This window comes from Sciurus vulgaris (assembly GCF_902686455.1).
Source record: "Sciurus vulgaris genome assembly, chromosome: 1".
NCBI lineage: Eukaryota > Metazoa > Chordata > Mammalia > Rodentia > Sciuridae > Sciurus > Sciurus vulgaris.
The window spans coordinates 85,376,941-85,404,159 of record NC_136461.1 but is presented as its reverse complement, the minus strand read 5'-3'; the positions used below and the strand labels follow the sequence as shown (position 1 = coordinate 85,404,159).

Sequence of the window (27,219 nt, the reverse complement as noted above, 5' to 3'; positions counted from 1 at the left end):
ACATGCAACTGTGAACTATACCCAGGGAATAAGCAGCTGTGGCAGGCAACTGGGGCACTTTCTGCTCCCCAGAGTCCACACTTCCTGGAAGTGTTTGCTTTCTCTTCTACTCCATTCCACTGCTTGCCAGTGGCAGGGGGAGAGGGGACAATCAGCCAGCTATGATCCTACTACGTAAGTTACTCAGCCCATTCAAAAATGTTCTTAAGATAGTATTTGCTGCTGTCTGTAGGTTGGATAAAGTATAGATTTATATCCTTCCAGGAAAGCTGGCTAAAGCATGGTCTCTACAAAATGACTGCCTGCCACATTTTTCTGTCAGTAATTTGGCATAAGTTGTGTGCTTCTCACTTACCAAGTGGCTTTGTACTTCTTGCCCTGGCTTAACTCAGTCTGACTTTGTTTTCTAGCAGCTCTTTCTGAAGTAAACTTGTCAGCTTTACTTCATCCTATTTATCCTTTTGTTACCCTTCCCTCAGACCTGCACCCAGTTAGGACTCAAGATTAAGGAGGTTTTTTTTTCTGTTTTTTGTTCCAGTAATCAGAAATTTCAAGTTGCTGCAAGTTTCTGACTGTTCATTATTGTGTCTTAATGCATTCTGTTACCCCACTTCTCTGACCAGCTCCTCTCACTGCTTCAATTCCAATCTGCAGAGGAGTGGATATTTACTGCCTATTTGCTATAGTTTTAGATTTTGTAATAGTTATTAACCTCTGGCCACAACTTGATCCTAGAGCTAGTGCCACATAGTTAGATTTTTTATGATAGTAGTATACTTCTAGATATAGTTTTCCTGTTACTTACTTGCATAACAAACTATCTCCAACCCAGTGGTTCAGAACAATGTGCATATATTACTGCTCAAAGTCTGTGGTCAGATGGACTCTCCTCTTGGTCTGTACAAGGTTTATTTGACTTTGACCTTCTGATGAGTTGCCAGGACTACTTCATCAGTAACGTTATGAAACTACTTGCCTTCTTATATCCATACCTGCTTGGGAGTTGTTGAGTAGAGATAGAATTTGCAGTTCCTGTGGTGAAGACAGCCTGTACTGCCACAGCTGCTGTCTTCCATCACTGGTTCTGTGTGCTCTGAGCTTGCAACTGAATTGTCCCACTATTCTGCTTTATTTTCATGTCCACTAAGTACAATGATCTAACAGCTTGTTTGCAACCTTCTCATAGAAATATATTCAAATGTGAGTGAAAACATATTATTGATGTGAGTGTTAAATACCTATGCAAAGAAACAATAGGTGCAGGAGTATTCTTTCCCACAAACTGTATAGGTAACTCCCACAAAACATTTATGATGGTGATGTATAGTTGAAACTAAAAGTAAAGAATTTCAATCTCATTTAAGTGAAGGTGTTGGAGAACATCAACACTTGACTGTATGAAGTAAAGTCATGTAGACTTTACAGCTTGGGAAAGCATAGATTCTCTTGGTATTTGACAATAGCAGAATAACATTAAAAAGTAAATATTTAAGAAATATTAGCTTGGTAGCAATAGTTGGGTTAGAACAGAAGATATAGATATAAGTATGTCAAATGTGAGGTTAATTCATTTAGAAATTAATCAAAGTATGCTTAAGTTATATCTCATTGATTTATTAATTCATTTAATAAGCATTTGTTGAATGTGTAAGCTGTTGAGCACTGTTTAAAGAGAGAGATACAATATAAATCAAAATTAATATTGCTTTCAGAGTATTTTCAGTCTGTAAGGAGGAGAAAACTATGTAATAAATCTAAAGTAAATATGATACGAAAATAAGAGGAGTTTATTCAAAAACAGCACTGTAGATCAAAATAAAGGATAAATATTTATTTTTAGCAAAATATCTGATTCTTATAATTTAAAATTATTATGAAGTATAAGTGACTTATGAATAAAACTAGTTTACCTCTTTGCACAAAAAATATGAAAACTGAAAATTGGACATATAACTTTGTATAATGCAATAAAGTTAAAATTTATTCACTGGCTTGAAATTGAATGGCAAATGCTAAGGAGTATTCACTATTATTAACTTGAACATGTAATGCATATGTAATGTCACCTTTGCACTGAACCAAAATAGATTGTTGTAATCTAAATCAAAATCGTTTAAGTGCTTTGGAATTGCTCAAGAATTTCTGGGTAGGAAATGGGGAAATATTTTAAAGTTCTGTCTTGGGAAGACTGAGTCACTTCACTTTATATTGTATTTTAATTTACTGATGCTAGAATTTTATATACCCAAGTGTAGAATAAATACCTCATGCATCTATGATTTTTATTTCTCTCTCTATTCTTTAATTTTCTCCTTTTGTTTTTCTCTCCTTTATTTTTTCTCTGCTATTCTTGCTCTTCTCACTGATACTTACCTTCATTTCATAAGCAACCCTTCATCAGTTCATTTTCCTTTTTATTCAGTTCTTTTGGTTCTTTTTCTCTCTTGCTAGGCACTGTCCCACTTTTTGTCCAGTTTCTTATTTTCCTTTCCTCTCTTATGCTTTTCTTCTATCAGCAGGGTTCAGTTATTATTTTTGAATATAGTAATGATATTCTCAGTTCATTCTGAAGTAATAAAATATGTAGTAGCTATTAGTACAAACAATTATGAACTGACTGGAAAAAAAGGGAATCCTTGAGGATGTTTTCACACACAATAAATGCATGATAATTAGGCTGGTATGAAGCTTTATTTTCTGTAAGAAATAAGATTCATAAGAGATGTTTGGATGAACATTAAGAATCTTAATATCTTTGTTGGATTTTTAAATCTTCATTTTACATTCCCTAGCACAAATCAAAGTAATCAAATTAATAAATTATAAAAATTTAAAGGATACATTACATTTCTCTACAGTGCATCCTACTTCTTTGTAAAAACAATTTTAATTAATAAGCAAGGTTATTCAAGTCAGTTCAACAAATTTGAACTACTGTGTGTGAGAAACTAAGTATGAACAAGATTGTATTATCAGATTTGATATTCAAAATCCTTTATATTTCATTTCTTTATGGGGAATTTAGAGAAGGGATAGGTCAGTTTTGAGGGAGATTTGGAAGTTAGATTACATACATTTTTTGCCAGGAAGAAGAAAACTGAAGAGAATGATATAAATACAACAAAATAAGAACGCAAGATAAAGACAAAGAAGTTGGGACCCTGCCTCTAAATAAAATACAAAATAGGACTAGGGAGGTGGCTCAGTGTTTGAGTGCCCCTGAGTTCAATCCCTGGCATACCCCACCCTGCCCCCCCCCCCAAAAAAAGTATGTATTGTGAGTTTTTAAATCATCATTTGTTGCAATAGGAGCAGTAAGTGGAAGATAAACTGTAGCCACTTTAGTTTTTTCATCTAATATTCATATCCCCTACCATTAGCCAGGCATTATGCTAAATATACATATGTAATTAAATTAATTTAAATAAATATAGAAACAGAGAAAGGTAAGGCAGAATAGAATCATCATTTTTATTTTAGAAAATGTATTTCTTGCAAGTATTTATGAAGATGGGTTAATATTTATTGAACATTTATTAAATTACACTTTGCCAGGCTTTCTAAATATTTAATCTGCTTCGGTCTTCATAATAACTATGAAATGTAAATTCCACTTATACAGATTAAGAAAGAGAGGCACACAGTAGTTGCAACTTGTCAAAATAAGTACAACAATCAGAATTTGAATCCAGGTCCACCTGACTTTTGAAATATAGTATTTCTGTTAGCTTTTTACCAAAATATCTGACATAGCAAGTAGGAAAAGTTTTTTTGGCTCCCAGTTTCAGGCGTTTCAACCCACAGTCAGCCAGCTCCATTGCTTTTGACCTGAGGTAAGGCAAAACATCATGGTAGAGTGGCATGGTGGAAGAAAGATGCTAAGCTCATGGCAACCAGGAAGCAGGGAGAGTAAGGGAGGATGGGGCCAGGGACAAGATAGTCACCAAGGGTATGCCCCAGTGACTGACTTCCTCTAATCATGCCCCATCTACCTATAGTTTCCCCTACCTCCCAGCAGTCCATTCAGTTATCATTATATTAAACCACTGATGAGGTAAGAGCCTCCATGATCCCCAGAGCTCTGCCTCTAAGTACTGCAATGGGGACCAAACTTTCAACACATAAGCTTTGGGGAGACATTCCAGATAATACTGTAACAGTGTAATTTCAGCTATTGTATTTCAGAAGTCTGAACTTAATTTGACAGTTTTTTAGAAAATATTGGGACTTCCATTCATTATTAAAACAAATTGGAGGTCTACAATCACTTTGGGAAAATAAAGGCAATTATATTCTAAGAAGACATGCTTAAGTTCATTGCTAGATAGATTGGAAGGAATGGATGGAGATAGGAATAAACATGGAGAAAGAATCTGTAGTCAATAAGGGGAAGATTAAGAGTATTACTTTGTGATGGGAGATGTCTGTAAATGAAACAAGGGATCAGCAGGCATTCCTGTTCTCTGGAAGTTTGGTAGTATGTATGATGGAACTTTGGCAGGGCAGACAGAAGAAAGGGTTAGTTCCAGCCTGCCTTTTGGGCATTCATTTGGTGACACTATGTGGGAAAAGATGATCCTTCCTAGAGAGACTGTACAATTTATATACACTTGGATCCAAAATGAAACTTTCTAAATATTGTAAATACTCTTTTGAAAGTAGATGTGTGTTTTTCAAGTTAGTTGCCTGTTTTTCAAGTTAGTTGTAATATTGAATTATAGCTCTAAAATTACTTTTACATATATGAAAATGAGAATGACTTCACAAGGAAAATATATTCCTCTTTGCAGTAGTGGGAAGTAAATTGCCATCTGAAATTTTTGATTTTTCCTAATAGGAATAATTCAGACCCTTAAAAACTAAGCAGTTGCACAACCATTATTCCTATTATTATCAACAGCAGCAGCAGTGCAGCTTGGTTGTTTAACAAGCATTTCATGAGCACCTGGAATGGCTTGCTACTGACATCCCAAGACAAGTTAATTGATCTCACTGCCCTGGTCAGTCACTCTGACCCTCAATTCCTCCTTCAGTCACCAGTGCTGACTTTTTAAGCCACCAACTTGCTTAGCCTCCTGCAGTTTGATGGCATTTGCACGTTTCTCTGACTCCTCCACTGCTCCTGGGTAACTCCTGTCCATTCATGAGGTGGCAAAAAGGCATCTCTGATCCTCTAATCCCGTGGATCTCTGCTATAATTGTGCCTTAGTCTACAATGAAATGTTTGTTTATTCATTTGTTTAGCTCTAAACTATAGAAAGTATCTGTGTGTCTATTTTATTTTCAATGATTTTCCTCAGATCGTTGAACTCAATAGGCACGCAAACAATGTTTGTTGGATGAATTAATGTCTTTCTGGGAACTATCAGGCTAATTGAGAACACAACTTTAAAAATGACACTATTATGTTTTTAAGAATGTAAGCATACAGAGAAGGAAATAACCTTTAAGAGGTGTGTGGTGGTTGAGGAAGGCTTCTATAGGAGATGATACCTAATGCTACAACTTGAAGAATATCCAGGACCTTACCAGATGGGAAGTGTGCACATTTTGTATTAGGGGGAAAGCACAAGTAAAGGCAGGAAAATTGAAAGAGTATAGCATGTTTAACTAAAAATACTACTGTTGTATTAGTATTGCCAAAATCAATACTGTACTGTCGTCTTATATATAGAACTTTAACAACATCTCTTCAATAAAAAAGGATTTATGCACCCACTATGCTGGGGGAACAGATTAATATCTTCCTAGCTTGCAAAGCAATTTCCTCTCTGTGGGATTGTTCTGAAAAGTTCACTTAGAGAAAATATCAGGAAGGGAGCAGGTGAGAAATTTCACAGCTTGAATGAAAAGGGAATACATAAAATTTATTATCTAAAATTATCTTTAAGTACTTCACTTTCTTTTTCTGTTTAATTAAATAGAAAATTTAGATATTGTCTCTTCATATGAAATACATTTATTCTTTGGAAAATATCCATTTTGTACATGGAAAATAAAGAAGCAAAAAACTTAGACCTCCATTAGAGAGCTATCCTTGACAAAGGGAGATTCATTTGCTGTCCTGCCCACTCCCAGCACCCTGAGCTTCAATACATCTTTGCATTGTTGACATATGAGTTTGTCTACACCACCCAAACATAGAATGGGTTACTTAAGCAGTCCCTTCTTAGTCATGAATAACAAGCTAAAAAAGAGGTCACTTAGAGAAATGAGACAGTGTTTGCCAAGTCATTGCTTAATATAACTGACAGGGCTAGCAGAGTGTCTATAGGGATCAGTTTATGTTTGGTTTTCTGGGATGGCTGCTCTTTTGTTAGACATGTACATGGCCCTTAAATTTTTTGTTCCTTGTGATCTCTCATAGTTACACATTTTATTTTTTCAAAATGATACCTCTTTATTTCTATATTCTTTAAATCTTATCCAATTGATTTTGAAGGTTAGGATATTATTCATTGTATTTCCTAGCTGGCATTCATTGAGCAGCTATTGTAAACATGGCATTTGTTGGTACTTGTCATAATTATTTCATTTTTTTCACAGTAACTTATGTGAAATCCTCTTATAGTTTTCAGCATAACACTGTGCTTCCTGGTAGTGGTTGAAGAACATTTTCTGCATTGGATTCTCCCTGGTTTCTAGATAATAATAATAGTATAAATTATATGTAACAAATATTTAAATAATTGAGTAGTAACTATATGGCAGACACTGTTCAAATATTTCACATATATTATTTTTTAATCCCCCTGTAATTTTATGTCTACACAATGTTAGATGGGAAAACTGGGGCCCAAAGGATTTAAATAACTTTCCCACACAAAGCTAGTGCTAAAGCTGGATTTAAATCCAGAATCCACCAAACTATATTGCCTCATATGATACTGTGTTGTGGTGGATACTAATGAATGGTGTATAGGTAAAAGAAGAGAGATCAGTTGGAAGAAGAAATGACTGACTGATAGTGGAAGTGAATTAAAAGTATTTGGGTGAGAGCTCTCTGAAGCAGGTTTCTTGTGCACTGGTTACCAACATGCCTGAGTCCAGTGAGACAGAACTCACTCATATGCAACAAGTTTATTACTTGCAGACATGCACTACAGGGCAACAGAAGCCTAGAATGCATTGCCAGCTGGTCCCCCAAGACTCGGAAAGCTGCCAGAGGCAGATGGTGCTTGACTGTGCATGTGCGCTATTGCTGCCACTGCTGCGGCTGCCCTGGAGGGCAGTCTACTGGGTTTTATAATATAGGGTCCCAGGACTCCCTGGGCTAAAACACTGAAGAAGAGCATCCTGTTTCTAGAAAGGACTGTATCAGATCTCAGGCTATTCCAATAATCCCTTCTTATCTCAGGATGTTGTATCCCCACGCATGCTACAAGTAAGAAATACGGGACAAATGGAGGCATTTCCGGAGGCACCCAGAGAACTGTCCTATGCCCCTTTTAGAAGGATTGTAACAGATGCTTCCAGTTCTTCAAATCCTGTATCTTCCTCAAGCATATACTACTTCACCTGTTCACAAGACACACAGACCTGTGCCCGCACACACATAACATGAAGAAACAAATTAATACCCTGTTTATTCACTCAGAAAAGTATATTGAAAAGTCATTCTGCCTTTAAAATTCTACTAGTCAATGAAAACAGAGGAATGAGCAGAGGAGTGTGATTTCAAACTTGGGGCAAGTGAGTACTTTCTGAATCTCTCATCTCTCCGTTACCACACCTCCACATCATCTGAGGATATGCATTTATTTGACTGATTCATCCACTGTGAGCTTCTTAAGGGACAAATCTGCATTTTATTCATTTTAGTATCTCCAGCTCCTAGTAAATTCTCCAGAAAATTGTAAGTGCTCTACAGATATTTGTTGATTGAGGGAAAGAAGGAAGGAAGAAAAGAAGGAACAAAGGAAATGATGTGTTAAGAGTCTGTACATCACAAACACATTTAAGTCCTATTATCTTCACTCAGATTCTTCATTCAGCTTTCTTAAATTTAATGGAGCATGTGACATTCTTTGACAGCACTGTCAGTGTTCTAATACATTTCATAAGGAGCATAGTTGATGGAATTTTCCATTTTTACAAAAATATATATTATTTGCCTGTAGCTTATTATTTTCCTGTTTTTAGAGTTTAAATCATATTAAGCTGTAGGCAGCTAGTTTTAATGACTGTGTTCAAGATATTATCTCTGAACATTGTGTTTTTTAGCTTCTAGGCTAATTTTTTCAAGAATCTTCTGTTAATGATCAGATCATCTTCATATTAGTCCATTTTCCAAGCAGTGCCATTGCCTGAAACCTTGGTCCACCTTAAGATATGAATTAAATTGAGAAGATTAAACATTTATATTCTAATCAGTTTCCACCCATATTCATTAATTTCCTGAAATTTTTTTCTGTATTCTTCATGTGCAATATCAGTATTGATTCTTAGGCATTAAACTCCTAAGAGAAATAGTGTCTTTGTCATTTTCATACAAAACTTTGTGTGAAGTGACAGTAATCTGCAAAACACCTTTAAGGGGAACAAGTTTGGTTTGAGCAATGTTTTACAACAATATACATTGTTCCAATCATTGTGTAGGGACATAGTTTAAGGTTAGTATTGATTATAGATGTTGAATATAAATTTTTATTTTACCTACCATGGTAATTTTATTTTACCTTTAGGTATTTCTAAACATTGCTTCCAGTTACCTTAATTTTGTTGCCTAGTATTTCTACTGGAAATGTTGATCTTGTTGATTGCTATAAGTAATTTACATATGAGAAAATACTTTGTGAATAACAGCATGATTTGCAAGTATTATTGCTGGCTCCTCTTAAATGAGTTTCATTATCTCACTTTTAAAATAGCAGTATATGACATATTATAATTATGACTGTGACATGCATTATTTGAATATATTATAATAGAAGCTTTCTCAAGTTCTCTGGGGTCACTCTATCATTATTAGAACCACTGGGTAATGAAATAATGATATCCACAGGCTTTAGAGCAAGTTGAACCTGGATCAGAGTATTCTATATGGATTTCACAAACTGAGGCAAGCCCTGATGTCACAATAAACTATGAAAATCTTAGAATTAAAAAGAAATGGCACAGCAAACCAGGAATCATGGACCTTTAGTAGAACATGGTTAACTTTTTGATGATCACCAGAATCAAAATTGGCAATAAAATATTTAGTCCTAAATTATGGAAGGAATTTTTTTGCCTTAGTATCTTTTTAAAAAAATTATAATAGCAATGGTATGTAATTAATGAGGTTCTTATAAAGATATGAGTTAATATTTATACCTATTGAATGATTTTGAAGATTAAATGAGTTAATATTTATAAAACACATAGAGCAGTACTAGTATAGAGTAATCCTTCATATGTATTTATTAAAGAAATGGAAGAACATTTTTTTATAATAGCTGTGTATGATTTACATAAATTGAAGAACACTTAGAAAAATCTCTTCCAAATATTAAAAGCCCAAATTGGAGTATTGCCAAATTTCTGGCTATTTCTTTCATGTGACTCCAAATTCATCTATTTCCAAGAAGATTAACCCCAAAGACAAAAGGAACCAACCATTTTCTCACAGGAGAAGGAAACAGAAGAGACAACAGGAAAGCGAATTTGCTATTGCAGTCCAACGTGATCATAGCTTCGATAAAGCACCCACAGGGTGCTTTGAGAGATCATAATGACGCCACCGGAGGGACACCTGAGATGAAATCTGAAACTAACTTGAAGTGTGGCTTTTCCAGGATGGGAAGCCTTGTTAGAATATGTAGGTGTTGGTATGAATGCTCATAGAACTATAAGCAGAGTTCTAGTGTGGGGCAGATGTTATACCTGGAACTGGAGGAATGAAACAAGCAAGCCTCAGATAAAACTTTCCCTTAAAATTGGAGAATGTCATAATCATGTGGGGTCCTTAAAATATCACCAGGGTTGTATAGAATATGTTTTTGAAAAATTTGTGCTGAATTAATTTTCCTTTTACTTGGGGTGATTAAGACAGATTTTGATAAGTGAGTGAATAGAAATTTAAATTTAAGTTAAGATAAATGTGATAAATGTGTGTGTGTGTGTGTGTGTGTGTGTGTGTGTGTGTGTGTTGGAGGGGCTGTACTTTTTACTTTAGAAAAAGGCAGCTGAGCATGGTGGTGCACCGCTCTAATCCCAGTGACTTGGAAGAATAAAGTAGGATTGCAATGTCAAGGCCAACCTCAACAACTAAGGGAGACCCTTCTCAAAATAAAATAAAATAATATCAGTAGCTCAGTGGTAAAGTGCAAGTTAACATCCCCCCCCCCAAAAAAAAAAGTACAAAAAATAAAAATAAAAAATGGGAGAGTGGCATCATTTTTGTGGAATAAAACTTAGATAAACTTCCAAGAACTCCACACATGAAACTCAGCAGTTGAAAGAAGAAAATCCAGATCCGGCTGTTCTCCATATGTGTTATTTCAGCCTCTAAAATAATCACAATCACTGGTACATTTACAGAGACTTTTTTTTAAGCTACATAAAATAATCTCTATTGAAAGTCTTTTCCATGAAGTAAGTCCAGTGTATTTTTATTTTTATTTTTTTTCCTTTTTTTATTAAAAATCATAAATTTACATAGGGCAATGTTGTTTGATTCATTGTTATTTTTTCCCTTCCCCCCATCCCTCCCACCCCTCTTTTCCCTCTATACAGTCCTTCCTTCCTCCATTCTTACCACCCTTCTTATCCCTAACCCTAAACCTAACCCTAACCCTAATGCTAACCCCTCCTACCCCCCATTGTATGTCCTCATCCGCTTATCAGCGAGATCATTCGTCCTTTAGTTTTTTGAGATTAGCTTATCTCACTTAGCATGATATCCTCCAATTTCATCCATTTGCCTGCAAATGCCATAATTTTATCATTCTTCATGGTGGAGTAATATTCCATTGTATATATATGCCACAGTTTCTTTATCCAGTGTATTTTTAAATCACTAAGTAGAATTCAGTAAGTCCTCCCCTTCACCAGTACATATTTTAGAATATAGTCACTATTTAGTAATTTTGATTTGAATTATTCCTACTGCTCCTTTACATGTAAAGAGCTAAAACATGGAAAAACTTGTTTCTAAATTTTATTATAGGTGAATGCTGCCTCTTAATTTTAAGGACAAGTCATTGTCTTCATAGTTGTTTAAATTAAGTGAGCTTCTCCAGCACCTGTCCTGCCACCCACTCTGTTTCTTTGAGAGAGTCTGACCCTTTATTCTGTTAACTTTGTGAGCCACCAGCCCCTGAGTAGTAGATTCCATTGTGGTCATTCTACTAAAACCCTTAATGAGCTCCTTTGTAAGACTTTGGAAATGTTTTGAGAGAAAATGAAGTGTATGGGAGCACCATGGGTTTGGTTTTGCCAGATTAATCATATGAACAGGGCAAAGGATAAAAATTATACAAGATAATATGATTTTAGTTGATAGTCAACATTTGCGTCTTATTTTTTAAAAATTTGTATTATCCTTGCTCATTGCTAAAAAAAAGCAAAAAAGATACAAGCAGTATAGCATTGTAGAAAGTAAAATCTAACCCAAATCTTAATTCATATGCCCTTTGATGGGTTTATATATTATTATAGATGTATTTTCATAGTCACTGAGAATTGTATAGTAATAAATAGCTTATTTATGGATTAAACTGTTTGACTTTCACATCTTTAAAAAAATCAGATATAAATCTACATGTCAATAGTACTATTACAATTATTTTAGTGCAAATAAGTCACAAAATATACTTTTTTACAGTTTTGAATATGCTGAAAAGTTTATTTCTAAGCTATCTTTGACTAACATGTATTACTTTTTTGTTCCCTTTCCTAAGGGGGCTTCACTGACATGCAGATAAGCATACAACAGGTGTTTCAAAAATTGAAAAGATAATGTACAGCATGTATGAATATGCTACAAAAAAGAATGTTCTTTTTCTATGAAGCCTGAAAGGATACTCAATATAAATCAAAGAGTTTATGACACTACTGGGGAAATAGTCCAGGTAAAATAAGATTATTGTGTAGTAGGAAAGCCATAATAAAAACTGTCAGTACTGTCACCCAGTTCCCTCTGAGGTCTATACAGGATCAAAGTATATTGAGCATCATGTAACAGCTGTCGAAAATGTGAAGGGGCCACAACTGTGGTGAGCTTTTATAATTATTTCAAAATGAATCCTAATGTTATGTATAACTAAAAGAACCAATAAAATTTGTTTAAATTTAAACACTAACTTGCCCAATTCCATTATGTGTAGATTGATATAGATTATACATACTCTGATTAAACAGTGCTGAATCAATTAAACCAAAGTCTAGTAAAACCAGGACAATGAAAAGTGAGTTTTAAGGTTTCCATATAGATACATGAGTGAGGTGTGTGTGATGGGTTATTGGTGTCTGTGTGGGGGTGGGTGGTGTTTGAGAAATTAAGTTGTTTAAACTCATGGAGTATTAAATTATTTAACAAGCACAGGTTGCAGGTCCAAATACAGTGGATGCTCACCAATAAAAGAAGCAGGCATCTGTTCTCAGATGTGTGGAAATGAAATGTCGCTTATTTCATTACTGACTATAATATTTTTCAGTGTTATTATGGAGTAAAACTGTCCAATCTCACTGGTACTTGGGAAGAGGAATCACTCTCTCTCCCTAGAGAAAGATCTCAAATAAATATATGTTGAGTAGTTTTTGTTCTTTAAGTAGCAGTGCTAAAGATTTTATATATTTTTATGGCCATGTTGAATCATGAAAGATTAACATTGATTAAGAATTATATATTTGCTTTTAATTATTACTTTATAATAGTTGTACTATTATATATGGAAATGAAAAAGTTTATCACTAGTAAAAATATCTGTTGTTTCATTGATTTTTAAAAATACTCTAACTATATTTCTCTTAGTATAAATGTAATTACTTGGGGATTAAAATATTATGTAATTCTTTATCTGAATTAAATTTTGCCTTTTACAGTGCATTTCAAAGTAAATTGCATTATAAAAAAAGTAACTTTGCAAGGTAAAAGAGGAATTAAATGGCTGAAGATAAAAACAACTCTAATTTAAATGTTTCTTCCAAGGAAAAATTTATGTAGAACTATGGTTTACAATAATTGTTGACATATTCCCCTAAGTACTGTGTCTGTGCTTTTTCATGGTATCAATCATTTAAAGCAATTTAGGTAATAACATTCTGACGTGCATTTCTGCTATTTTATTTACACCATTTGCCTACATCATTGTAATGCAGTACCTTTCTGATTTGGTACAGTAAGTGCTCTCTGTAATATCTATTATGGCATGGTCAAAGGATAATTTATTGTCAAATAGAAAAATAGGTCAACAATAATGTCACTGATGATCAACCCTCCCCCCCAAGTTTAATAAAACATCTCACCAGTATGCATTCCAGTGCAGTGGTTGATATTTTATTAGGACTACCTGGCTATAGCAGTAGTGTAATTACTGAGCTGTCAGAGTGATAAGTGGGATTAATGGCAGCCTGATGCACTTTAGTCTGCAGAGCGCTTAGAGAATTGCAAGATGGTATTATTATCAGAGTCTGCCCATTCTGGCATATTCATGGCACCAAAGAAAAAAAGAATGCTACAATTCAGGTTTGCGTTGCCCTGCCTCATTAACATCTGACATTTCCAACAGCTGTTATTTGTGAACTAGCTCAATAATAAAAGGAGAATTATTTGGTAAAGAAGCTTAATAACCACAACTAAAAATCCTTACATTGTCAGTGCTGTTAAGTGAATCTGTTTATGTTGAATTTAAGACTTCTCTGGAAGAACAGAAAAAATATGCTGCATATTCATTTGATTCATTCATATCTGATGACATTATAAGTTTATTTTTTAATTGCCTTATTTTTCAAGTTGATTGTCAGAAAAAATAGAAGAAGAAAACTTGTGACTTCATTAGGGATAATCAGAATCTATATGATGTTATCTAGCATTTGTGTGTGCATGTGTGTGTGTGTGTGTGTGTGTGTGTGTGTATTGTGTAGTGCAGATTTTTTAACTGCTAAAATGACTGATTTATAAATGAAAAGTATTTAAGATAACACATTATTTGATAAATTTTTAGCTATGTTATGCTATTACGTTAATAGGAAATCCTTTCAATGGATTTATGCTTAATGTGTTTATCCACGTGACAGTAATGCACATAAGAATCACCTCAACATAAAGGACCAAATAGGCTATGCCTCTTTTTACATTGTTTTGCAATATATGCTGAAGATCACACTTTCAAGAAATTCTTTTTTGAGCTCAGTGACAGTGTTTCAGGAAAAAAAAAAATTTGTAAGTATGAGTAGATAGGAATTCAGCTAAACGATAGATGTGAATCTAACAATGCCATTTAGAGAAATGATAGGGGAAAGGTTTAATGACTGCATTTCAGAGAGGACAATTGCTTATGAAAAGCCTTTGGTTCTCATTGTGTAAAATTTAATTTAGAGAGAAGGCTAAGGGCACAAACCAGAGGAAAGAGATCAGATTTAAAAACAAGATATTAATTAGGTACTGAGAAATTGGTTCAGACAATGAAAATAACTCTTACTCACAAAAGAATGACAGAGATTGGTATTGTTTTCTTGAAGGAAATGAACCCAGGTCTTTGCATATGGAAGTTGATAAATAATGAGCTAGCTAGTCACCTTTGTCACTGAGTAATGTAGAATTCATTCTCAGTGAAAGTTCTTGGAGAATTGTGGTCTTCTGAACATGTGACAGCTGTCCATTCTCTTAAGCTGTATATCTCCAGCCTGATTTCTCTTTAAGATCATGCTTGATTTAGTCAGACTAAATTCCTTTAGTTCACTACTCTGGTGTGTTCTTTTCTTTTAAAGCCTTGATATATACTGTTTCTATTTTTAAGTCACTCTCTTGAGTGACCCTACATTCTAATCCAGCCATCAATTGTTTCCTTAATGTCTACTAATTCTTTCTTTCAGCTTTCTCTTACATATTATCACTTCCAATAAGTTCCATGAGAGCAGAACTAAGGTGGTCTTTTCATTAATTTTATATTCTCATATGCCAGGATTTGCCATACAGGATGTATTAGTCTGTTTTCTGTTACTGTAATGAAAAGTCTGAGGTTAGGTAATGTGTAACAAAAAAAAAGGAAGTTTATTTAGCTCACAGTTTTGGAGGCTGAATATCCAGTCAGCATGGTGAAGGTCTTATATGGAGGCATCACAGTGGAAATGTGTGTGAGAAGGAAAGATCACATGGCAAGACAGAAAGCCAGAGGGAGACTGGGAAGGGACCATGCTTGCTAATTTATGACAACAGTCTTGCAAGAACTAACCAGGATCCCACAAGAACTATATAAATTGTTTCCGAGACCAGAGCTCTCAATGACTTAATTATTCTCCCCTCAGCCCTACCTCTTAAAGGTTCCACACCATCACCTAACACCATCACATAGAGAGGACCAAACTCTGAACACATGGACACTTGGTGGACACACTCAAACTATAGCACAGGGTTTCATTAAGAATTCATTAATGAGCTAGTGAAAGAATAAACACACACATAATACACAAAAAAGGATTATTCTGGCCAGTGATTTTAGTTGTCCTCAAAAGTAATCATTGCATTATGGTCATCACAATGTGGTTCTAATTATATCTGTCAGAATAACCTTCCAGGTCTTATTGTCAAAATGTAGATTCCCAGGGCAATAGCTCAGACTCACAAAAGCCCCTCTGTGGAAGCTGTGACATATATCAAGCTTTCCAGGTGGTTCTTAGGTGCTCTGAAGTTTGAGCATGTCTCTGGACAATTCCCCAGAAGGAATATTCTGATATAGAAGATATAGAATTGGAATTCAGAAACTTTATTTGAAAGTGAACATCTGTAGAAGAGTGAAGGAAGCAGTCACATTAAAGATTGCAGGAGATCCTGCAGACCAGGATCTGGGGGTAAAGGGTCTAGGTCTCTAACCCCCTCATTGACTTGTAATTGGATGTGAGCTGCCACTAGAAAGGGAGCGTGACCTTGTCTGAGGTCAAGGCAAGGCAGCTGGGGAAATAAATGCTTTGGACCAGAAGCAGGTGGGCCTGGGCTATGCTTTGAAGCAAGCGCTTCCAGTTGTTATGTGAATGAGATGCACCTTGAAAGACATCAGAAAAAATGTAAGGAAGAAGAGTGGGAAGGCTAGGAGGAAGAGAAGAAGGGAGGAAGAATGAATATTGTAAGTGGTGAAAGAAGTGCCTACCTTTGAATTTGTATAATAATTGTGATCTTCATATATTCATACCTTATTAAAAAGAACTGCTCCTTCTAAACATGGTCAGTGTAGTGAAGAAAGAAAACAAGATTAATACAGGAGGTAAGTGAATGATGCACATTAGATCTAGAAGGCTCTGAGAAGGTGGGCACTTATTAGCCACAGTGGTGCTCAGGAGATGTGCAAAAGGTAAAACACAGACACTGTAGATTTGCTTTACTGCCTAAAAAGTTTTGTGCCTAAAAGTAGAATGATTTATTTATATTTAGTAGGAATTAACTCTGAAAGAGTATAGGGTAAAAATAAGTAAAAGACTGTGTCAGTTACTCTGTAGTTATCTTAACACAGTTATTTTATTCCTTAGATGCCTGAAATGTGCAGATGCCCCCTGTCAGAAGAGCTGTCCAACTCATCTTGATGTTAAATCATTCATCACAAGTATTGCAAACAAGGTAAATTCAGATTTAATTTGGCAAATGAAAATTAATAACAGTATTTGATCTTTATATTTCTTATTACATTGGTCAAATCATAAAACAGTAAATTTGGTTAAAACATTAAAAATATAACTATAGTCACTTGAAAATGTGACACATTTTATTAATTAAGCTCTTCCAAGTTGTGATTAGATTGCTGTGAAAATGTATTTGTTGCTTTTTGTTTAAAATTAGTTTATGTTGAAATTAACATGCTTTTTTTATACAAGGCATTTACTGAATAGATTTTAGCTCAATTTTCCAAAATGCTTACAGATAGGAATTGTCATTGATCATCAAAACACATTTCAAACTTGCCAAATTTCTTTGTTTTAAAATGCACTTTTGTATTAAGTTGGTATGGTAAGATACATCAAGGGAATGGGCTTTTTCCTTTTACTGAAATTCAGTTAATTTGTTTAAGATTTGGGATAATGCACAGAGACAGAGTTGTAACTAAAAAAGAAAAAAAAATAAGGAAACAGGCTTTTATGATCATTAGTAGAATAAAGAGGAATTTAATCTCAATCTCTCTCTCTCCCTTTAAATCAATGGAAGGCTGAGCCCCGTTTCCACTCTGTGAGTGAATGGTTGATTGACTGAATAATTAATAGTACCTGTTGTCTTTGTTAAAAGCCCACTGTGAGCTCTTGGCCAACTGTCTTATCCTTTAACAAATGAGCAAACACTGAAGAAAGTCCCCCATAAAGTTACAGAGAATCCTTTTCACAAGGTTAACCACCAGTGTTCTAAAAGACTATAAAATAGGTCCACAAAGTTCCTCTTCAACAACCATGTACCTTCTTGGATATAAAGTTAATTTTTTAATATGTCAATTATTTGTAACAAATATTTTAGTGGAAAATGATAGACAAACATATTGGCAAGGATTTCAAAAGATTTGAAAATTATTACTTAGGTGTTAGGGCATGGTATTAATCTGCATGGTCAGATTTATTAGGATTTAACATCTGGCTTGGATTTCTAGTTGATTCCTTATTATGAAACCAGGGAAAATTTCTTACTCTTTGTTTTCAGTTATGATGGAATGAAGTAGTGGTATATAATGAATAAATATATATGAAAGTGTCTAGTGTAGTACTTACTTATTTTGTTGATGTAGAATCATAATTTCCCTGCTTATTATAGAAGTGATTTATGTTTTTGTTGTTGAAGTTATTTGTTAAATACCTACTAATTGCCAAACACAGTGGTGGTCTCTGTGTAAGAAGGAATCCTTGCTGTAACTCTTTAGAAGTTTATAAAAGTTAAGACACACACATTAAAATTTTAAAAAATGTAATTATTTTAATCCAATATGGTTGGTGATGTAATCCACACAACCCAGGAAAAGTATTTAGCATGTGAAAATGCTGGATTATGAGTGAGTTCCTAACTGGTTTGGGGAAATATAATTAGCATTGGTAGAACAGGGCCTAGATTATATGAGAAAGAGTGGTGGGAAAGAGACAAGACAATTGGATGGGATAGATTGTGAAAATATTTGAACAACATGCTCAACATATGAGACTTAGTGCTATAAGTAGCAGGAAATCATCAATGTTCTACTTTGGGTTTCTACTTTAAAAGATGCATTCTGGGATAGGATCTCTCATAAACTTCATGATGTCCCAAATATTCATCATCACAGACTTGTCTTATGTGTGAAAACAAATCGTTTCTATGAAATATTTATGAAATCTTACTCCATAATGATCTCATTAGGAAAAGAGTGAAACAAAAAATCCAAAGTTTGAATCTTAAAATGTTTTCATTAAAAATATATCCAAGTTAACTGTCCTGCTATCAGATCTGGTGATGTGAGAATTATGGTGGATTGTCTTTGAAGATTATGCCAACCAGTTTTTCCCCAGATATTTGAAAAATCTGTTACTTTATGACTAATCAGAATATGCTTTACTTATTCAAGATCTATACAAATTTATAGGAAAAGTAACAAAAAATGAATGATGGTATTCTTTGAAGAGTTTAAGAAGTATCTAAGCAAGATAAGAATCATCTCTATTTTATGAAAACTTCTTTTCATTTCATTAATTTGTCCATATTCTTTGCTACCTAATGAAGCATTGTGCTTAGGTATTTATTTAAACAGATTTCCATATGAATATGAGAGATTTGAAGATATTTAATTGAAAATATAATCTTTTGCCAGGCATTTAACAAACTATTGTAAGTAATGTTTTGTTGGAGAATCACCAGAGCAATCATAAAAGGTCAAAGATTCTTGTTCTTTGAAGCCTGCAGCGTTTTGGGTATTTACTGGCTGTGTACAGTGGAGGCTGTCCCACACTGCTCTGCCAATGGACCTCGGCACAGGGGGGGTTCTTTCCAGGGTGAGAGGGTAATTGAATGGCCTGGCTCAATGAGCCTTGCTCCTCTTTGAGAAAGGGATGTCACTTGTGTTGTATTGTGTTAGGCTTCTGTGATTCAGTGGAGTTTAGGCCAATACTTCCATTCTTTATTTTCTTACAAACTGGATTACAGCTCCAGTTTCGAAAGGTACACTCAATTCTATTGTGCCTCCTCAGTCAGTTTTTCTCTGTTTCTTTTGTGCAGACTGTTGTTTGTAATTGTGTCTCTCAATTGGAAGTACACGCATCAGATTCATCAAACTGTGAATGCTGGGCTATATTTCTTGATAGTTTTCCTTTTAAGAAACACTATTTTATATAGGAATACATGAGGTCAATCTATCAATGTAGTGGAAACAAATGTCTGTTTTTAAGAGTTCCTTGATTTCATGATCCTTTATTTTAAACACTAGTGATACCTTCTTTAAAAAAAAAAAAAAAAAAAAAACAACTATCACATTAAATTGGAAAACACTGGTTTTTTTGCTAATTTGTATATTTTTGTAGAATCTCTGTATTCAGATTTGTGTGACTCCTATATAGGCATAAATTTAATAGCACATATTAGAGAAATTCAACTTAAATGACTCAATGTAAAATAAAAAGCTCTTTTTTTCTAATAGGTTCTTGATGAAAATAAATGGAAATCAAAGGAACAACAAATCTCACCTGATAATAACATGTTTTTCTTTTAAAAAGTGATCTTCATAAAAATGTGTGTGAATATATGATCTATGTATGACACAAGTGTTATAAAGCAGAAAAGAACTGCTTTCAAAAGATTTGGTACATTCTTTTGGATTTGCTTTTGAATTTCAGTGGTTAAATGGTTTATACTCATACAAACAAAACGTTGATCATTTCCAGAATTGTCTAAAGGTATATCTGTAATTATATCACTTCCTTGCTTATTAAACTGGTTGTTCCTCAGTGCCTGGAAACAAATGTCTAAAGACATAATCTATTGTGAAAACTGATTGGGCTTTTTCACATTATTATATCAGAGACTGAAAAGCAGATGAAAACATGTTAGGAAGTCCATAGTTCATCACCCAGGAGTCTTCTAAAATATAAATGTTTTAGACATATAAAACAAAAATTATTTGTAAGATTTCAAGTTTCCTTTGATACACAAGGCTAGTAGTTCTCTCATCTGTATCTCTAAAGTATGGAGCATCTCCATCCATTTCAAGAGGACTAACGGAATTTACCTACCTACATACCATGAGAGGGTGCTTAAGAAAACAAAGCTTTTTTTAAAACCCTATGGTTTAAATCAGTGGCTCTAAATTTCTGTGATAATGTTCATCACAGATGACCTGTCAGTTTTTTAGTATGTATTGTGTGGGGTTTGTTGTCATTTAGGGTGTTAATCTGGGAGTGGGTCTCTGGCATCACTTAAAGTACTTGGAATTCTTTTTTTACGTTTCAAAGGATAATGTGTTGTGCATATTAATTCTTTTCCTTTTGCAACTTGAGGAGAGTATTATTGTTTTATTTAGTCAACGGTGGATTAGCTTTATTCACATTTTTTCTCATTTTTATTTTTTTTTCAATCTTGAAATTTCCATGTGGTAGCCATTTATATTTGCTTAGAATACATATCATTTTTTAATGAAAGGGTATGTTGTTACTAAACTCCTCTAGTTCTTCTTGTTGAAACTATTTTTCCTTACTTTTGAAAATAACTATAGAATTCAGTTAGAAGTTATTCTTCTTTCATCTCATGGAACATATTTCAGTATCTTCTGTCATCCTTTGCTATGGGTGGAAGGTGAACGAAAGCCTAATCATTGCTCATTTAAGGACAGTATCAATTTGGAAGATAACTATTGTGGAGATCTTTTTGTCCTTGATACTCAACAGTTTTACAATTATTTATCTAAATCTGAATTTCTTTAAATTTATCCTAGTTCATGTTTATGGATTATTGATGTCTTTCATTATTTGGGGAAAATTTCTCATTTCCTCCCACTTTTATGTTTATGTATTTAAATGTTACTTTTTTCTTCACACTTAGCTGTCAAATAGTCATCTAGATCATTTCCTTCATTTTTGTTTTGAACTGTACTAATTCTTAAATGGTTTACAATGTTGTTAAATGGTCCACTGAGTTTGAGATTCTACTGTATTTTTTATTTCAAAGTATTCTTTCTTATGCTTATTTCTAATCTACTAGCTCTTTTTCTATTCTTTTTCAAACTACCACTTCTCAAAATACATACAAATACTTATTTTCAGTCCCTATAATTCCATTACCAAGAATTTTCATGAGGCTCCTATACTGCCTATGTTGTTACTGACTGCACTCAGTGTCTTTTGACACTGTCTTTTAACATTTTTTGTTGTTGTTTACTCATTTTTTTGAAGCTCTGTTAAATTCTGTAGGGATTGTGACAAATGTGTATTTCTTTCGAAAAGACTTATATTTGCTTCTATCAGGTAGTAGCTTTACCATAAATTTCCTAAAATCACATAAACTAAATTACTTGCTTGATACTTTTTTAACCAGCCAGATTTGGAAATTAAGCCGAAAGTACACTGAAGGACTGGATTATTATGAATTTCTGAAGATTTTTTTCCCTTCTTTGCTCAGTTCCAAATTTAAGACAGGAAGGTTTCTTTACAAATTCAGGTGAGAGTGCGCTAGATTAATGTTATCTTTTGGTGATGTAGGTTTATGCAGCCCTGACTTTATGGTGATGTTTTATATTGGACTCAAACTTTGAGTGACTTTACAACTTTGGGTCTTAAGAGGCCCAGAAAATGGAAGCTTATATTCAACAGGTTTGGCAAATATCATTGAGATGATTCCAGTTGTTTCTCAAGCCTACTTACTGCCTAGTCATTTTTAGTCCTTGGACATACTTACTCAAGTGCTCATTAGAGATGTTTGTTAAAAAATACTACACCTATAATTTTAATTTTAAAATTAGAACAATCAGAACAGAAAATAGGTTCTCAATTCATATGGAAAAGTAAAAAAAAAAAATACTTAACAATAACTGAGTAGTCTACCTCAATTTTTAGAAGCCCAAAATTTTGGAGACTTCTACAAAATATTGTAATAGTGATTGGAAAGGTATATGGAATAAAGAAATTTTTAAAAGCCAAAGAAAATCAAAAACAAAATAAAATCAAACCCAAAAGATTTCTCATATCAAATACTGATACTCAATATAAAGCTACTATCATCCAAACACTGCAGTTTTGGAATGGATTACACAGAACTGGGACAGGTGAAAGTCTATAAATAGAATGAAGGAAATACAAGTACATAATATATAATGAAGAGAACATGTGAGTTTAGTGGGAAATGAATAGTTTTTAAATAAATGACTAATAATTTTGACTTTTACAAACTTAATCAGGTCATCATCTTAAGTATATATCAGGTAGTCTAAACTACCAAGTAGTTAAAAAGTATTAATGTTTAAAGATTTTAAATACTAGAAGCTATAAATCATGTATGAGAGCAAACTTTATTACATAAAATTTAAAAGGTATTTTCAAATAAAAACCCAACTTGAAACCACCTGAAGAATTATTTGCCATGCTTGCTTTAGGCCAAGTGCTATCATCTCTGTATCAGAGTTACTGAAAATTTGTATGAGACCTTTAAGGCAACTATGAGCAAACACTATAATATTATAGAAGTAGTAATGTAAATGCTTAATAACCATATTAAGGCTGTCTTACATCCATATTAGACAAAAAATGTAAATCAAATGATGAGACTTATTTTAGTATGCTTTTTCACTGCTGTGACCAAAAGACCTGCCAAGAACAATTTTAAGGAGAAAAAGTTTATTTGGGGCTCACAGTTTCAGAGTTCTTAGTCTATAGATGGCTGATTTCTCTCCTTGGGGACTGAGGTGGGGCAGGGCATCATGGCAGAAGAGTGTGGCAGAGGAATATGGCTGAGGACATCACAGCACAGAAGCAAAGAGGGACCAAACTCAACTCACAAAATATATACCAAAGGAATGTCCTCCACAATGACCCACCTCCTCAAGACACATCCTACCTGTCTATAGTCAACACAGAGTTAATCCCTATCAATGTATTAAATCCCTGATTATGTTAAGGCTCTCATAACCCAGTTTCCATCTCTGTACCTTCTTGCATTGTCTCACACATGATCTTTTGGGGAACACCTAATATTTACACCATAACAAGATATCAATTTCCTCTCATCAGATTGTTGAAGATAAAAAGTTTAATGATATTCTGTGTTGATCAGCAGGAATGAAACAAGAACACTCATACAAAGAATATATGTTTGAAAATTATGACAAAAATAGAAAGACTTTTACAAAAAATGGTTAATTATGTATTCTGCCTAAGGAAATAAATAAAAACACTGCTACATAAATGGTTGTGTGTACAATGATGTTATCTGAAGCAATTGTAGCATCATTTGAAGTAGCAAAAAAACTGGTAATAATTCCAGTATCAGGTAAATGTATTAGACTATGTTTATATTAGGGAATTTCATGAGGCTGTTCTTAAAAATGTATTATACTTTTTGATTAGAAATGTTTTCCTATTAAGTTAAAAAGGACAAGTTGCGTAGTAATATGAATAGTACAATGCAATTTTTAAGGAAAAAAGTCTGAAAAATTAATGATGATATCAGAATTAAGGTTTTGTTTCCTTCGTTGATAAAATTTGGGGTTGGGTAAAGTGGAGTTATAAAAAATTTTTCTCATAAATACCCATATTATTTTACTTCTTACAATAAACATATACATTTTATAATAATAATAAATTAAAATTTAATGGTAAGATAAAATTAAGCAGTGAGGTTTCAAAGTAATATATGGCAGACCCTATATTAAATTTTTACTATGTTGTTAAGATTGAAAGACCCAGTCTTTTTTTTAACCAAATGATAGTTTAAAAAGTTTGTTGCTATAAATGTTTGTTAATATGTAAAAGTTTGTTAATATATTTCTACACTAATCTGAAATGTACTTACTTACATTATGTACTTACTTACATAATTATTTGTGTATCTTTCCAATTCTCTATTTGTTTGTTCCATCTGTAGGTAAGAGGACCCAAGCTGTTTTAATTACTATGCTATTTATTTTATCATTGACTATAACCATCCCCAATGTTATGGGTATTTTCAAAATATTGTCGCTTTTCTCTACATATAAAACTAGCTTTATAAACTGAAACTACAGAATTATTATTGAGCACCATGTTCAGACAATAATAAAATACTAATTTCAAATTGCTAATGCAAATGTATGCACATCTTGCCTAATTAATTTATCAGTTGTTGTAACTATTAACTGAATTTCCAGAATCCAGCCTTTAATTTTAATATATAACTCCCTAGTATTGAATCTGGTAAATTGTAGAATACTAAATTTACTAGTGTTAAAGACAATGGCCTGTGATATTATTTTCAAAATGTCATGTCTTAATTAATGTGCAGCACAAGATAGATGGGTATAACATTGTCTATTGAATCATTCATGCTTATGTAAAATCTATCTTGTTTTGTTTGGTAATATATGTCTTTGAGATTTTAAAAGGTTACATTTTTACCTTTAATCATAGCTGACATAATGGTCACTGCTTTTCTTCAAATTTGTTTCATTACTATACATGGATGTTTAAATCTGAAAAGGCTTGTTACTCATAGCAAATCTTAGTTGATTGTAAATTACAAAACATAAGCAATATGGAATTGGAAAGTAATGTTCATATAAATAAGAAAATATTTTCATTGTATGTGTGAAGTCGATTTTATATGAAAGAAGTAATATATTGTTTGTGGTTATACATTTGTAAATATTCAATTTAAATTATTCTAGAAGTAGACTAATGATGTATAATGTGTACTTCTGTAAATTAAATTGAAATTGTAACTTTCTTTAGTAATCTCAAGACAAAGAATAATTTGTATAAACACATATGGGTGCATTTGTACACATGTAAACACTTTAGATATTTTTCTAATATTAATAAGTAAAAATCAGTGTAATAGAATCTAGACCAAAAGGAATTTTAATCTAGCTAATCATCTCATGGTATATAAAAGAAATTTTAAATCCAGTAAGGCTGATTATCCCAGATCATACAGTTGCTTGAATTTGTAAGTAAATATTCCAGAATTCTTGTCTAGTGTGCTTTTGTCTGTTTCACACTACACTCTACACATTAATAAATATCTATGTCATAAATTAGTTTTGAAATATAAAGGGCTAAATAATTTATTTGTTATCATAACAAAACTCTATAAATACTACTAACATCTGGAATGTTAGGCAAAATGTATAACATGGTGGACTTCATGTTAAAGAAATTTGAGTTGAGTATTTTGAAAATCAATTTGATAAATTAAAGAATTTTAATTAAATTATTACAATCAATACTAATTATATTTTTGAAAGTAGTAATAGGTTTAAACTGATGGGCTTTGAAAAGATACTTTATTGAGAAATCTATCCATATCTATGTATAATATAACACACTGCTGTATATATTACACCATTCTGTCAATTAAGAATCCTCTTATATTCTTGGCAATAAAGATCAAACCCTCAAGAAATAGTCCTTTTTTCAACAGATTTTTTTTTAACACAAAAGAAAATCATGGTGTGAAATTACAGTTGATAATGGCATAAATAACCAAGTGACCAAGTTTATGTGATTATTAAAAAATCTTCACATGTATATTTGGAAAGGAGAATTTTTGAGGAATGTTTTGTATCCACTGAATACTATTGTGTATATGTGTGTATACATGGTGTACATACATATATATGTATTCTGTGTATGATGTTCTTTAAAATCTGAGGTGAAAATATTTGAGCAATTTTTTACCTTCAGTATATAATTTTTCTATTACCTGTATTTGTTATTGAGGACTAAGTAATTTAATTAATATGAATCTTTATTTTTTAGAACAATTTTTAAACAGACCAAGAAAACCAACAATGATAGCAAACTCCAATTTTTCTCTTTGTTATCAAACTTAGAAACAGTCAATTTTAAATTAGATCAGAGATGAAATTATTCTCAATTGTTTGATGAATGGTTAGGAGCACGTGTATGCAGCTTTATTCTTTTGTATAACATCAATGAAGAAGTGGAAATATATGAATTATAATAATACATCCAGATACTCAATTCCTACATCAAAATCTTAAAAACCAAATGCACTTTTGTTATGTAGTATGTGTTTGTGTATCTGTTCAAATAAAAAGAATCATATTTGCGCCATAATTTTGGTTATCTTTATGAAGATGTACAGTTTAATTGGTTGAAATGAAAAATAATCCTAGTGAAAAATTAAACTTGTAATATAATAGAGAAAACTTTTCAAAAATTTTTCAGTTGTAGGTGGACACAATAACTGTATTTTATTTATTTATTTTGATTTGGTGCTGAGGATCCAACCCAGTGCCTCACACATGGTAGGCAAGCACTCTATCACTGTGCTACAGCCCCATTCCCTTCGTTATTTTTAATGTAAGACATGAATGAGAGATTGTCAACATTAGTCTCTCTTCACCTTTCAATAATTTCTCAAATTAAAACATTCTCCTTTGCTCGTAAGTTGTAAAGCATTTATAAATGGTTCTTAAAGAATTCTAAACAATTGTTTTTCCTTAGCTCTAATGATCATTAGCTCTGACATCTTTGTTTATATATTTGAATTGGTCTTTAGATGTAGAAAACCACCCTCTCTTCTTGTTGTCAATTAATTAAATCATGAACTAAGATAAATTACTTTACCAAGATCCTGTCATACTTTAACTAATCTTGCATCCTCTTATTTCCATATTAATGTTTTCTTTTTAACCCATTAGGAATGAAAATCATATAATCTCTTTAAAGTTTTCATAAAAACTATTGGATTTTATTTTTATTATTTTCTCTGGATAAAGTGTGTTTTACACTTTTACAACAGATGTTTATAGTATTTTCTTTAATTGTTCATTCAAAAACTATGAGGCCTTTTATCCTCTTTGCATCTTATACTAGTGGATTATTGAGTAAATGGTCATCAGGACCGTTTCTAGTATTTTAACTTCCTGTGTACAGGCA

At 32.9% G+C, this 27,219-nt stretch overlaps 1 protein-coding gene across 5 annotated transcripts in view; it reads left to right on the top strand.

Annotated features, from left to right (window-relative positions):
* DPYD (dihydropyrimidine dehydrogenase) overlaps nt 1–27,219 on the top strand; it is an 845,662-nt gene that overhangs the window by 161,271 nt on the left and 657,172 nt on the right. For all 5 annotated transcript variants that reach the window (XM_079105431.1, XM_079105432.1, XM_079105430.1 and 2 more), the window contains one exon: nt 16,666–16,753. In XM_079105431.1, the coding sequence (XP_078961557.1) occupies nt 16,666–16,753 (88 nt within the window). The remainder of the gene's footprint in view (nt 1–16,665; nt 16,754–27,219) is intronic.